Source organism: Hippocampus comes, unplaced genomic scaffold, assembly GCF_001891065.2.
Source record: "Hippocampus comes isolate QL1 unplaced genomic scaffold, H_comes_QL1_v1.1 scaffold86, whole genome shotgun sequence".
Lineage (NCBI taxonomy): Eukaryota > Metazoa > Chordata > Actinopteri > Syngnathiformes > Syngnathidae > Hippocampus > Hippocampus comes.
In genome coordinates this window covers 2119740-2133466 of record NW_017805882.1, presented here as the reverse complement: position 1 = coordinate 2133466, position 13727 = coordinate 2119740, and the positions used below count along the sequence as shown (strand labels likewise).

Sequence of the window (13727 nt, the reverse complement as noted above, 5' to 3'; positions counted from 1 at the left end):
AACAGCTTAAGGTGCGATCTCCTAGCTTTGTTGTGGGGGCGTGCTATATACGAGGCCGATGGCGCGCGATGTTATGACTCATCACGTACCGCCCTATGTCATCACGTAATTACCGGGAAGTCCCGTGTTAGGCTTTCACACTGCAAGCGGAGGCGATCCGAGGTGATCACAACCCGCCTCCGATGGCGTGCTGGTGGACATGGATCGACACTGGTCAGTGAGCCTTTCCCATTGCCCAAAAAAGCATGTTTACCCGTGATTTTGCAGCAGTGGGAAAGGGGTATAAGTTACCATTTCCCTTGGAGGGCCATTATGACTGAAATTATATAAAGAAGTCAAGAATAACAGTTTATTCAACTATTCTTTAAGTTACCGTAATGGTGTGTTTGGCAACAAGAAAATGCTTACAATGTCTCTCTTATTAATTATGTATGAGAATTTGAAATTTTGGGACATATTTTAGCAAGCATCATGGAAGTTGCCATGTTTGATTTGCTTTCGCAGGCCACATAAAATGATGTGGCGGGCCAGATCTGGCCCTGGGCCTTGACTTTGACACCAGTGCTTTACAGGAATTTCCATGTGCTTTACAGGCACTTCCAAGTTTTTCTTCTGTTTTGCCTTCCACCATTTACGTATCAGACCAAAATAAAAAGCCAAAGAGGAAAAACACGTGCATGCAGAGGTAATCCTTCTGTGTTGGCTGAAATCAGGTTGACTGCGCTTTTTGTCAGCTTCTTTAGTGATGATAAGAAAAGGTGCAGCAATCATCAGGTCACAGACAACTCAGTGCAGGTTTAGTGAGGTGCACTGACGGCTAGTGTGATATGACAACAGTTCAAACGCAAAACTATTTCTTGGGGCCGTATTTTTCACCAAAATGCTCGTCTGCTGCTCCAGACTGTACTTTACTTAACTCACTGCGACCGGTACTTTAAAGCAACATTGTTCTGTTGGTGGTGTTTTTTATTTGCCAGCAACAATATTTTAATTGGTTGCAGTTTCAAGCACACAAGACTTTACATTGAGAACCAGACATTTCCGACTGTAAATTAAGTTTTATAGCACATCAGAGAAGCAACGGCATAAACATCTGGCCCATAAATCTCAGGTGCTGTTGAAGCAGAGTGTAGCTTGAGACACTAGCGTCGTACCCATCCCCTGGTTAGCCATTCTTTCACATTCGTTCAACACACTTATTTGTTTAAGAATACGGTTGTTAGCCCACCGAGTAGTGCATCTATCTCAAAGTGTTGAAACTCCAGCGCTGCTGCATTGCCCGGGTCCCTTAGTGTTTAGAAGCAGTGCCGAGTGCAAATACATGTATGTCATACTCACTCTATATACGTCTGTGACGTGTCACTGCCTGTTGAAGAATGTCTTGAGTTCATTGACCCTCTCTGTACAGAAACGACGGATTCTACTTGGACAGCCAGAGAGCCAGCTAGCAAGCCAATCCATCTGCACACGCGTATGTCCTCACTTGCAGCTGGCTGTGAATAAATCCTTCTGTCACTATAAGCACGCAGGCCTTCTGCACATATACTGTTCATTAACTGTTTCCAAGGTCGAAAGAATATTCTCAGACATGTACAACAGTACGAACTATTTCTTAAGGTAGGCGGAAAGAATTTATTGCTGATGAATCCATGATTGTGACCAATTCACATGGGATGTTTGTACCTGTTGCAAACTGGTCCTCTAATAATCACTTTGTATTCTTCCTGATTTGCCCTTCCTCGTGTTTCCATGCTGCAGCATATATGCATGCATGCAGCATACATACTCCCACGCCGACACCACATGTTTGCTTAAACCTGATGCCCCCATTGATGCCCCCCCTGCCCCCTCACACACACACACACACGCACACACACACACACACACACACACACACACACACACACACACACACACACACACACACATACATGTTGCCACTCCCTTCTCTGCTCTTGTGTCCCTCCTCTTCCCCCCTGGGGTAGGCTGCTATACGTCCATTTAAACATAGAGATCTATAGGAGGCCAAGACGAAGACAGGTTCTTGGCATGAATGTAAAGGTACAATTCCAGCCTGGTTTGAGATCTTAAAGCCCATAGCCTTGTTAAAACCCTGATTTATGTTCTACAGCTGGGTACAAAGGAACTTACAGGTTGGATACCTAATTAATATCATGCTTGCTACTGCTCAGACCTATGCATGTTTCTGACATATTTCTTGTGAGGATAAGCGGAAGCGTCCACTTGGAGTATTTTTAACATCATGCCAATGGTGGGGAGGTACATGCAGTGTAACTAACTAGGCACAGGTAGTCTTACCGTTCCGAACCACATACAGAACTGTACTCTTCTTTTAAATGTGCTTTTAAGGGCTGCCAGCGAGGTGATTACTCTCACAAAGTATCGGCGCTGTTGTCCACCATTTTACATTCTGCTCCTGCATTGCCGTAGCGGCTAATCATGCCACATGTCTTCAATTAGAGGGAAGGAATCTGGCACGGTGAGCTTCGAAGATGAAGAATCATGAGGAGCGTGGCCTGCCATTGCCAAACATACAGCCCATCCATCTCTTGGATGGTTATTGATGGTAAACATTGCTTGTGGGTAATCACTGGCTGACTGAAGAAGAACATTGCTTCCGACACCAAATAAAGCAAATGCAGGTTATTCTATTAAGAAATCATCGGGACATTTGTCAAAAAGAGTATTAGAGATGGCATCAAGACTAGTGATTACAGTACTTAACCTTTAGATATATGACCACCACCACGTTCTGCCAAGTCCCTTCCCATCTTCCACAGAATGTCTTTAAGGAGCTGAACAGGAGGCCATTTTGCAATTTTAATCAGGATTTGAAATGTAACTGGGTTAGGAACTGGCCCAACAATGCTTTCTCCCCAATTAATTTATAATAGAGAGGGGACTGGTTGAGTGTGGTAGTGGGTGAGGGCATTTAGGTCTCTTTGTGTCCATGTTTTGGGTTTGTTAAATGCCATTTCTGATGCTGCTTATAGCAGTGCCAAGACAAAACTGTGTCACCTATAGTCCAGTCTTGGTCATTGCATTTGCAGACCTATACTTTGACTTCACACTTGCAATGGGAGTAATTTGGAAGCTATGGCTGACCCTGAATTGCCGTTCGATCGCAAGAGTCAGGCTAATGCCTTGTCTTTAACCACTCACCCACCGTGTGCACAGTCACACACACCAGAATGGACGCGTGTTAAAGCCTCACTCTCCACAGCTCTGGGCCACGGGACAAGGCAACACACTAGTCCTCTTGTTTTAAACTTCCATGTCCTACCACAATGCCTTAAGGCCGGTCTGCATAACGAGCTGCTACGGTTGGCCCAAGCTCACATGCCCTGGTCCTCTCACCCTGCGGTGGTGGGACAGGGTGAAAAATAAGCACATGTTAAAGCAGCTCTTATTGACTTGGAGCTCAATGATAATCCATGTATGCCATGTAGAACTTCTGGCTCTACCTCAACCGTGTTCAGAAAGAAACATCTGCTGTTCACATTCGTGTTAACCACGCATTGGTTAATTTTCACTTCCATGCATATGTGATGTTTAGAGGAAAATAATTTTGTTATTGTATTTGTATGGTGTATTCGCACTGGTAACTAGTGCATGAAAATGAGCAAAAAAAATAAAAACACGTCTTGTTTGTTTTATTTTTCTTTTTGCTTTCACTTGCAAGGAAAAAAATGCAAAAACAGGTTCTGAAAGGAAGCAGCAAACCTTCAAAAGAGGCGAAATGATTGCTTCAAGCATTTTTTTTCCACTTCAAGTTGAAGTTTACTGTTTAGCAAAACATAACACAAAAAAGAATGACCTGTGTATTTAAAACAATCACATAACTTTGCCTTAGGATAGTCTGCCAGCTTCACGCTAATACACAATGGAATACCATCGATGTTGCAGTGTTATAACCCTTTTTTAGCCTTAGCAAATGTTATTTGAACACAAACAGTACAGCAGCACATGTAGACAGACAATATAACAAACGATGCTCCTCGAATATGGACTAATATTATTACTTCTTACACAGGCATTTAGCTGCAAAACCCTTCCTATATCATTATTCTGCCCCCAATGGTAAAGGCAGCAGAAGTAACCACACAATTAATTAATCATGACAAATTCAAGACAAGTTTAATTTCATTTAATTGTGTCATTGCTGTACATTTCAAAAATGTTGGTTGAAATTCACTGGGCGGAAAAAAATAAAAGCCTATCCCAGCCATCTTTGGGCAGTAGGTGGGGTACACCCTGAAATGGTTACCATCCAATTGCAGGGCACACATAGATGAATAAACATTCACACTCACAATCACACCGACGGACAATATAGAGGGTTTCATTAACCCGGAGAAAAGGCATTTTAGGTTAATTTTGGCACATGCTGTAGTTATTCACAAACATGGTAGTCATTCATGCTCGAAACTTTAAACATGCTGCTTGCATAAGCTGATAAATCTGATATGTGTCAGATGGTTGCAGCAGCCTGAATTTCACTATTTCTAAGAAAGGACTTCTCATCAGATAATGTAAAAATGTGAATTTCATTCCAAGTCTCATCAAAGCTGATTTTCAATTTGCTGTTCTGCCTGCACGTGAAGATGGACAGATTATCTGTAGCAAGCAGTGCATGTAATCATTTTTTCCATTTCAACTGACTTTGGTTTACACCTTCCAGCTCCAACTTTGGACTCACCTGTACAATTGAAATGACCGCCAATTAGGGTGTATCAAACATTTTGCCTTCACAAAGATCTTAATGTTCATCAGTGACTGACACTGCCAGATAGTTATTCATTCAACGCAGCGGTGTAGGAATTTAGAAACGGACTGCATTATACTGATCTTGACCAATGTTTTGCTTTAGCTTTGACTATTTTTTAACCCCCTTGGCAAGGTTGAGTGCCATTGTTCTCAGCATTCAAAATATCCACAACTCAAGAACTTGACTATTGTAGCCTTAATGCAACCAGATGCAACACGCTCGCTTGAGCTCGTCATTGTCTCTTAGAATGGGCTGCTTTTATTACTCTGTCTATCTTCCAACATGTCAATGAAGACAGAAGAGAGCTGAAGCCGGGAGGTCAGATAGAGAGCCTTCGATGCTCCGGTAAAGTTGAATCGCGTACCGGCAAATGGTATGCAGGCTCATAACGTGCTCCACTCATACAATAGCCAGAGACGAAACAGTTTTGACAGTGTCGAATGCCTTGCCCCAGGGGCCTTATCAGCCTCTGTTGCTTGCTTTCCTCCCTCTTCTTTTTCCACCCCCCTGATGCTATCTGTCTAGAGATTTATGTAGAAATGTGCAGCTAGCCGACCTCCTGGTCCCCCTCCATCCTTTCTGCGGGGACGCCAGAATGTCATAAGATGAGCTATGCACAGATAGTGAATCTCGTGCTGTTGGCCCTAATGTCTTAGGGGGACTATCTTTGGCAGTGCTCTTCCAACCTGGATCTTGCTTCTATAATCTATAATCTGAATGCCGCTTTTAAAATAATATTCATGGGTAATTTTTTATCGTTAACAGTCAAGGTTTGTGTGAGTATATTTTAATGTGCTTTGCTTGGGTTAATACGCAGGATTTCAAGTACATCTTTTATCTGACGGAACACGTCACATATCGCCTTTGATGTTCTCAGACACTCCCTGTCCATCTGGGATGCTACCCGAGTCCAAAAATACTCACGCTTGATTAAGTCTACCATCTACCTGCATGTGTGTGTGCTTAAACTGACAATTGGCGGTTTCTTTGAATCCTTTCTTTTATTTAATGCCGACTCCACCGAGAGTTTGCTCATCCGACAGCAGTTTGATCCGGTGAAGCGCATCCTGACTCAATAAATAATCTCTGCAGATGCTCACATAAGTGACGGTCCATTTAATTAGACTAGTTAAGCCTCGAGGCCCAGAGGCCTTTTTCAATGTACCATTAGAGCAACGATGAGAAACAACAACGTCCAGCCTCCCACTGTTGTTGTTGGTAAGCAGAGAGCAAATAATGAGACACGGCTGGCCCCGATTATTACAAGGTCTATCGGACCGAGTGGTACCCGAACGCAATGCTTCCCAGCTGAGCTCAGTTTGAATGGATGGATAGACGGAAGGGTTTAGAGATGGATGGCTGAATGAAGGAACGTGTGGGTGGATGGTCAGTTCAAACATGGTTCAACGGCACAAAAAGATTAAACAGTGAGGTTACGCAGGGAAACAGTCAATGTGGTGCTCGCTTTCAAACTATTGTGGCAAGCGTGTCTCAATCCCTGCTGTGGACATTGTATAACGGTAACACTCCCCTCGACATATGCTTTGCGTACACCCTAAAATATGCGATTGACCGAAAACATCACTCTGTCAAGTTTAAAATAAAATACATCAGTTAAAATACATACAGTTCCTTCGGTGCATACAAAAGCACATACGGTACACTGGGATCATTTTTTTCCTGGCTGTGACACCTTTTTTTCATTCTTGCTCTTGCCAACTGTCAGAAGAAAAAAAAGACGAAAGGTAAAGTAGAAGTGGATTTCACAAAAAGCTGCAGCTAGAAAATTACTTTGATTATACAGATTATGTATTCGGGCACAGCCCCTCAAAAACCACTACGCATGTTTATCTGAAAATCTGCTTGATCTCACTTGTCCATGCCAGCACAACTTTTCATTCCATTTCCTCCATTTTGCCATCTTTGGTCTCCCTCTAACAACTGGATGTGTGTGGCGTATGTAGTGGTTCGCGGTCGGCTTCTCTGAAATGTCTACTGTGTGGAACTCTCAACAACACTCAGTTGTTGCACGCCACTTCAGACTCGTAAAAGGCTTGGATTTAGGCCTGGTCGGCTGGCTGGCTTTCTGTTTAGTAAACAGCATTCCCTGTATCCGGCTTTGTCTTAGAAACAAGTGTTGGTCAAACAAACCTTTTGTCTGCGGCCATTGGGTCGGCACGCCGCACTGAGTTTGGCCCGTGACGAACAAACGAGTGTGCATGGATGTGTGTGTGTGTGTGTGTGTGTGTGTGTGTGTGTGTGTGTGTGTGTGTGTGTGTGTGTGTGTAATTGTAGGACAGAGAAATTGGGTAAACGATAAGTAACAATGCCACTCTGCAACTCTGTTAGATGTGTTCCAATGCAAATCATTCATACAAAAAACATATACGTACCATATCCAATAACATACTATATATATATATAGTCTATTTGCCGACATCCTTCCACTTGTATCTCACTGGGTTGCAAAGGTTGGTGGCAAAGAAATTTTGAACATGTTTGCGACCATTAAAACTGTTTACGAATGACTGACAAACATCTTTGCAATCTTATACAATCTTGAACGAACTGAGATGTAAAAAGTAAAACAATGCGATATTCTCGAACACTCGCAAGCCTTCGCCGCAACTCTTAAGTCATGTGAAAGTCATGTCAATGAAAACTTCTTTTCGAGAGTTTTAATAGCATCGTTCTCTTCTTTGTCAACATACTCCGCCCTGGTTCCCCCTTCACCTCTGCCCAATCCCTGCCTGTGAATACACTAATGACATAAACAGAGTAGTAATCACATTAACAAGCGTTACGGCTCAGGTGCTCAAAAGAGGCACTGTATTGACAGCCCTCAGTCTTCCCAAGGCACAAACTCCCAACACCTATAAACACTTTTGAATATTGGCAAAGACCTGCCATTAGCATAATCATTTTAGAGGTGTGCAAGTGCTCCAAGCTCAGGCCACTGATAACTTTTCAAAATGGCGATGGCATGTGATGTCCCCATCGCCTGCTCCGCTGGTGGCATCCTCGTCTTCCTTCTCCATTTGGAAGACCTGCATGGTAATCCTGTTAGCTCTTTCCTCCATTAGCTAAATGACCAATCTCATTGAGAGCTATGCGGCCTTACCAGGACAAGCAGACCCCACTGTATGTGGTGAAGGACAAAATAAAAAAATGGAGGTCAAACCAAGTCACTAAACTTTCCCGTACTTGGCTAGCAAGTTAGACAGCTGGATGGATTGGAACAAAAAGCTTTATTTGTATGCTTATACTTTTTTAATTTTTATTTTTTGCTTGTACCATATTATGTGTCATATCTATTGTTTGTATGCACCTGTATTTTAGGGCTCATTTACCGGATAACATTATCGTGAAAATATGAGTTTTATGGTGTTTTGTGTTTTGTATAACACTACTTTAGCAAAATTATCCCAAAGTTTTTTGTTTTTTGTTTTTTTAATTTGCATGCCATTCTACAACCAGCTGCTTGTCCTCCTCCATGTTTGTGCTGCAAAAGGAAAAACTGGAGCAGCACAGACACACCTTAATGCGATGTGCTCATGCGTGCTGTTTTAGAAATCATACATCAACAACCCTTTAGCGAAAAACAACATGACATTTTGGTGGTGATCCACATAGTGGATCCAGTAATGTTTTAATTAATTTGTGACTGCGCAAACTTGATTCCTCGCAAGATAGTGGGTATCATTGCCGACTTCAGGACACAGGTGTCCAACCTTGACAATATGCACCGTAATGAACATGCTCTTATAAAGTTTGGGCAAAAAAAAAAAAAAATAAAATAATAATAATAATAAAATAAAATTAATGGAGCACAGCAATTAATCGGTGACATCACTTGATATTTGCGCAGGTTTCCAGCATGTGTTCGACTGGATTTGGGGGTTGGGTCACCAGCAATGAACCCATCTTAAACAGAGCCCAATCGATATGCAGATTTTTTTGCATACAAAAAAAATACAGATTACCAATTATTTAAAAGTTATCTATCTATCTATCTATCTATCTATCTATCTATCTATCTATCTATCTATCTATCTATCTATCTATCTATCTATCTATCTATCTATCTAATGCGCAAAAGCATTAAATATATATATATCTCTCTCTCTCTCTCTCTCTCTATATATATATAATGCGCAAAAGCATTAAATATATATTTTTTTACCCCCAAATGCATTTCAGTGGGCATCAATTATACATGGATTTTTTTGCTTTTTGCAGGCTGTTCTGGTGCCTATTCACCAAGAATGGCAGGCATCAACTGTAAATATATTGTTCAAAAGAATAACTTTCCTTTTGGGTTCCCATAATGCATTGCAGGAGGCAATGTATTTAATTAATGAAGTTATCAGGATATTCATCTCTCTCATATGTGTTTTTCAAATTATCAATAATTGTATGAGTGTCATATTTAATACATTTGTGTCTAATTTATATTGCAGTTTTTACTTTGTTTTTTAAAATTATTTTGAAACAAACTGTGACTTTAGGTTGTATGTAAAATAGTGACATTCAGGTCAATGCCCTGCACAACTTGCATTATTCACATAAGCATTGCTTGTAAAAATTAGGGTTTGCTTTGTTTTGAATGACAGGGCCCTAGAATGACCTTATCAACAAATGTAACTGTATATATTTAAGCTTTCAAGGTTAAGGTAGGCTATAGATTTAGGTATAATAAGTAATGCGACCAGTCTTGTGTACAACTGCTGGAAAATGGTTAGAGTACATAAAGGTAAAAACAATCAGCAAAAATTAGCCATTTTGGCCGATGTCTGAATCGCCCTAATCGGCTGATTTAATCGGCCACTCGATTAATCGGTCGAGTGTGCTTAGAAAATGTACACGATCAACACCGTTTCTAGAAGAGTGCTGCTGTGAGTGTGGCGTCGGCATCCACAGGTGACCCCATCTTTTTAAGGTGCAATTTTTTTACTTGTGTATTTTTGTGTTGCATGTTGTAAAACACACTCTGCATCATTGTCTCTGCCAATTATCAAAATGACCACATTTCATCGACATCTTTGTGTTGCGATGTGATGAAATGACTTTGAAGGACTTGTTAACCTCCCTCTTCTTTCTTTGGCTGTTTCTATGCCTCGTACCTCTTCATACTGTTTCCTCTGTCTACCATATCTCCCCCCCCCCCCATCTTTCTCTTTTCACTTTTAATTTCGGCTTCTTTACCATTACTCCCCAAAAGACCCCTTTCTCAGCCCTCACCATGAAATGGTAGCTGCGGGGTTGTCAGTGTGGTTTCTCGTTTCGGCTGATCCTATTTCAAAGGGACTAAGAGATCCAGCATTAGGCCAAGCTCTTCTACTCTCCGGTCCTAACTCACCACATACTGGAAGGGGAGAGACAGACAGTGAGAATGAGTACTTCTTTATTCCATTAGAGGACAGATGTGTTTCTAAAATCATTCTTGCCTCACACATCTCGCTGCTTTCCTATGGTATAAAAAGCCCTTCGAGGTCATCATATAGCATGTCAGAATAATGTTTCTCCTTTTTAAAATCTGTGCTTCCGTCTTTTAGAGGACAGCTATTAATGGGGAAAAAAGTGGACTTGTTAAGTTATCCGCTGTCATGAGGCTGAGCCTGCTTTGGTTGATTTTTTTTTCACGCCCATCAGTGTGTTCACTGCCTTGCTAGAATAACAATTTTTTTGTTGCTTGTGGCATGAACACTGACTAATTCGGGGAATTGCACAAGCCATGCTTTTGTCACCTAGGAAAATGAATTCACTAGACATGGAAGTGCTGTGTTGTGTCCTTCAGAGACGTGTCATTAGGAATGTCCCCTTCACGCCACACTTCTCCCCTTCCCCTGATCCGCCTTCCCTGCTTTCTTTTTTTACTTCCAAGATCCTGCAGTGCTTTCCTTTCTCCCGTCGATTGCAAAGTGTCTCAGAGGAGCCATCCCATACCCCCCTCACCACCACTCCATGCTCCCTGCGATATGTCTTTTGTCGTTTGCAGTAACAGAAAAAAAAATATGTTTTCCTCCTCATACATATATATACACCATCTGTTCACACACAAGGCAAGGATATATGTACAGGCTGCTAATCAAATCAAAGTGAACTGTAGACGTCAAGTTATTGCAGCCATAAACCATTAAAAAAAAAAAAAAAACTGTCTCGGGAATCGTATGTTCCGCCAAAGTCGGTGTTATGAGCAAATTTGCTTGTGAGAGAGGGAGAAAAAGCATGTATGGACAAATGGCTGTTTATGATGGAAAAATTCCATACTGGGTCAAAGCCCCTTGCAGGTGGCAACAATTAACTGTAATTTTTTTCAGATTGTAATGATCCATAATTTACCCGTATACCCCCTTCCAACTCCTTTCATTCAGAAGAAAGAGGTTTGCATGGAGCTCTGATTGGGTGCACATTTTATGCCATGTCCTGGTCTTTAAGTGAGATTGTTCGGAGGGGGCCACGACGGTTATGGACACACGAGATAGAAAGGAAGCACACAAAACACCCTTCGGTTCCCATTATTGCTCATCCACAGCATACTTCTTTTCTCTCAACAAGTCTCCTCTTCCTGTCCCATCTTCACCTCTTTGTCTCGCTGCCACCGCAGCTTTTAAACATGCAAGCCTGTCCACCATCTTAGGGATCGCTCATACGCACAGTCACACTCTCGGGCAATCTTACGTCTTCCTCGTACTCCTCGTTGGCCACCAGCGTATCAGTCATTTTGTTTTGTCTCTTTTGCAAATCATTTCAGAAATCAGTCCCCTAATGGGGAAAAAAAGAGAAAAAAGAAATATATAGGGAAGGCAAGAGATGACAGACGGTGCACATTTGCAAGTGGCGGGTGCTTTTTATTTAGCATATCTCTCACTTCTGCTTTCCCCACCTTCTCCTATTCTATTCACCTGAGAGGATTTAAATAAATCCATACAACATAAGATATAAAAGCAATGCATGAAATGCATTTTGAAAAGTGCATCCCTAGTAACAATTTTGCTTATAATGGGGGTCTCTTCTTGAAAAATGCGGTGGCACTGTATTTTAATATGTGACCTTGTATTTATATTCACAGTATATATGCAGCATTAAATACAACGTGCGCTCTCGCTCTCTTACTGTGTAAAAAAGCCACAGAGGTGGGCAGCTTTTGCAGCTTTTAAAATGATCTAATCGTTGTTGGGGGGGTTTTTCTATAATTTTTTTTTTGTTTGGTACAGTATTTCATGCACATGCCTTTCTTTAAATTTATAGTTTGTATGCTAGAATATTAATCGAATCTCATTGATTTCTGTCCTCAAACAACTCGTGACAAAATAGGCCCAAATGTCTCTTAGGTCTAATCTATAAAGTAGTGTAGTTAAATAAAATTAGTAATAATAATTTAGAAAAATACTTGAGTGTATTAATAATAATGAAACAATAATATAACATTTTAAGAACAGTTTTCCAGAATTATAACTCATGCTGCAACATAACAATAGAACTGCAGTTATATATTACAAATCACTGAATGTGTCATATATTTCAACCAATCAGCAACCAATTAATGTTTCCCAACATCCAGCTCCTTAGCCTTGTTTATCTTGTCATGATATTGTCCTATTGTGTTTTCATCTACCTAGTCAATTTTGGGGATAATTTCTGAGAGGCAGTGAGAGTGCACATTCGATGGAAAACACTATTGCTTTTGTTGCCTCACTGACCGGTATCGTACAGTCCTTGTTCACTTGGTGTTCAGTGTGTTAATGTATGAAGTGTGTGTTAAAAGACCTGCTCCTGATGTAAAGTGCCTTGAGATGACTTGTTTTGTGTCTGTTGCACCGCATAAATCAGATTGAATTGACTTGACTAAACTCATTAGGTAGTGTGTTTTGATCGCTTGGAAAGTGTTTGAACAAAAATGTATAAATAAACTGTTGCCTTAATTCGTGATTATTATGTTACTGGATTTTGGTGAGTCAGTGTGGGTTCAGTTCTCACTCAGTGTTGGTGTGAATTGAGAGTGTTGAATGGTCTGGTGTCTCTATATGTGCACTGGGACTGACTGGCAAGGTGCTCCTTAGTCAGCTGGAATACACTCCAGCTGCTTATCACCCTCAGCAGGGTATGCAGTGTTGAAAATGGATGGATGGATGGATGCATTTTTTAACGTGGGATTTTTTTTTTTTGTTATTGTTCAACATGATCTGACTGAACTGGCAAATTGATTTAACAGCATAAAACGGCCTTTTGAAAGATAGCTCTTCATACAGTGTTGATATTGTTTGTCTTCATTAAAAATCCTGCAAAGAGTCCTTGTTTTCACCTTTCAATAACATGTTTTTTTTTTCTTTTTGGACAGATAAAGATGAGCCTAGCAGTTACACCTGCACCACATGCAAGCAGCCCTTCACCAGCGCCTGGTTCCTTCTCCAGCATGCTCAGAACACCCACGGTTTCCGCATCTATCTGGAGAGTGAGCCAGGCAGTCCGCTCACCCCTCGTGTAGCTGCGGCTCCCGGGATGGGGGGTGAGTGTGCCTCGTCCCAGCCTGCACTTCATGCTGTGCACCTGGCTGAAGGCAGTCCTTACAGCCTGCTGCGAATGCCGGGGTCTGGGTCCGGACGAGATTCAGTATCGACTCCTCGAGAGGGCCGTTATCCCCGGACCCCACCCCTGTTCAGCCCACCCCCGCGTCATCACCTCAGTCCCGATGACCTGGCCCTGGCAACCCACCATCCTAGCGCCTTTGACAGGGTGATGAGGCTTAATTCAATACCACTTGAACCTCCCCCAAATATGGACTTCTCCAGAAGGCTCCGTGAACTGGCTGGAAATGCCACAGGAGCCTCACCTCCTCTCTCCCCGAATCGGCCCAACCCTATGCAACGGATTCTTCAACCATTCCAGCCAGGTTCCAAGCCTCCATTCTCGGCGACCCCACCTCTTTCCACCTCTC

At 41.9% G+C, this 13727-nt stretch overlaps 1 protein-coding gene across 1 annotated transcript in view; it reads left to right on the top strand.

Annotated features, from left to right (window-relative positions):
- Positions 1-13727, top strand: part of LOC109527491 (B-cell lymphoma/leukemia 11A-like) — a 39344-nt gene that overhangs the window by 20779 nt on the left and 4838 nt on the right. Inside the window, exon 3 of the mRNA XM_019889476.1 lies at positions 13131-13727. This exon is cut by the window's right edge and continues 4838 nt beyond it. Within this exon, the coding sequence (XP_019745035.1) occupies positions 13131-13727 (597 nt within the window). The remainder of the gene's footprint in view (positions 1-13130) is intronic.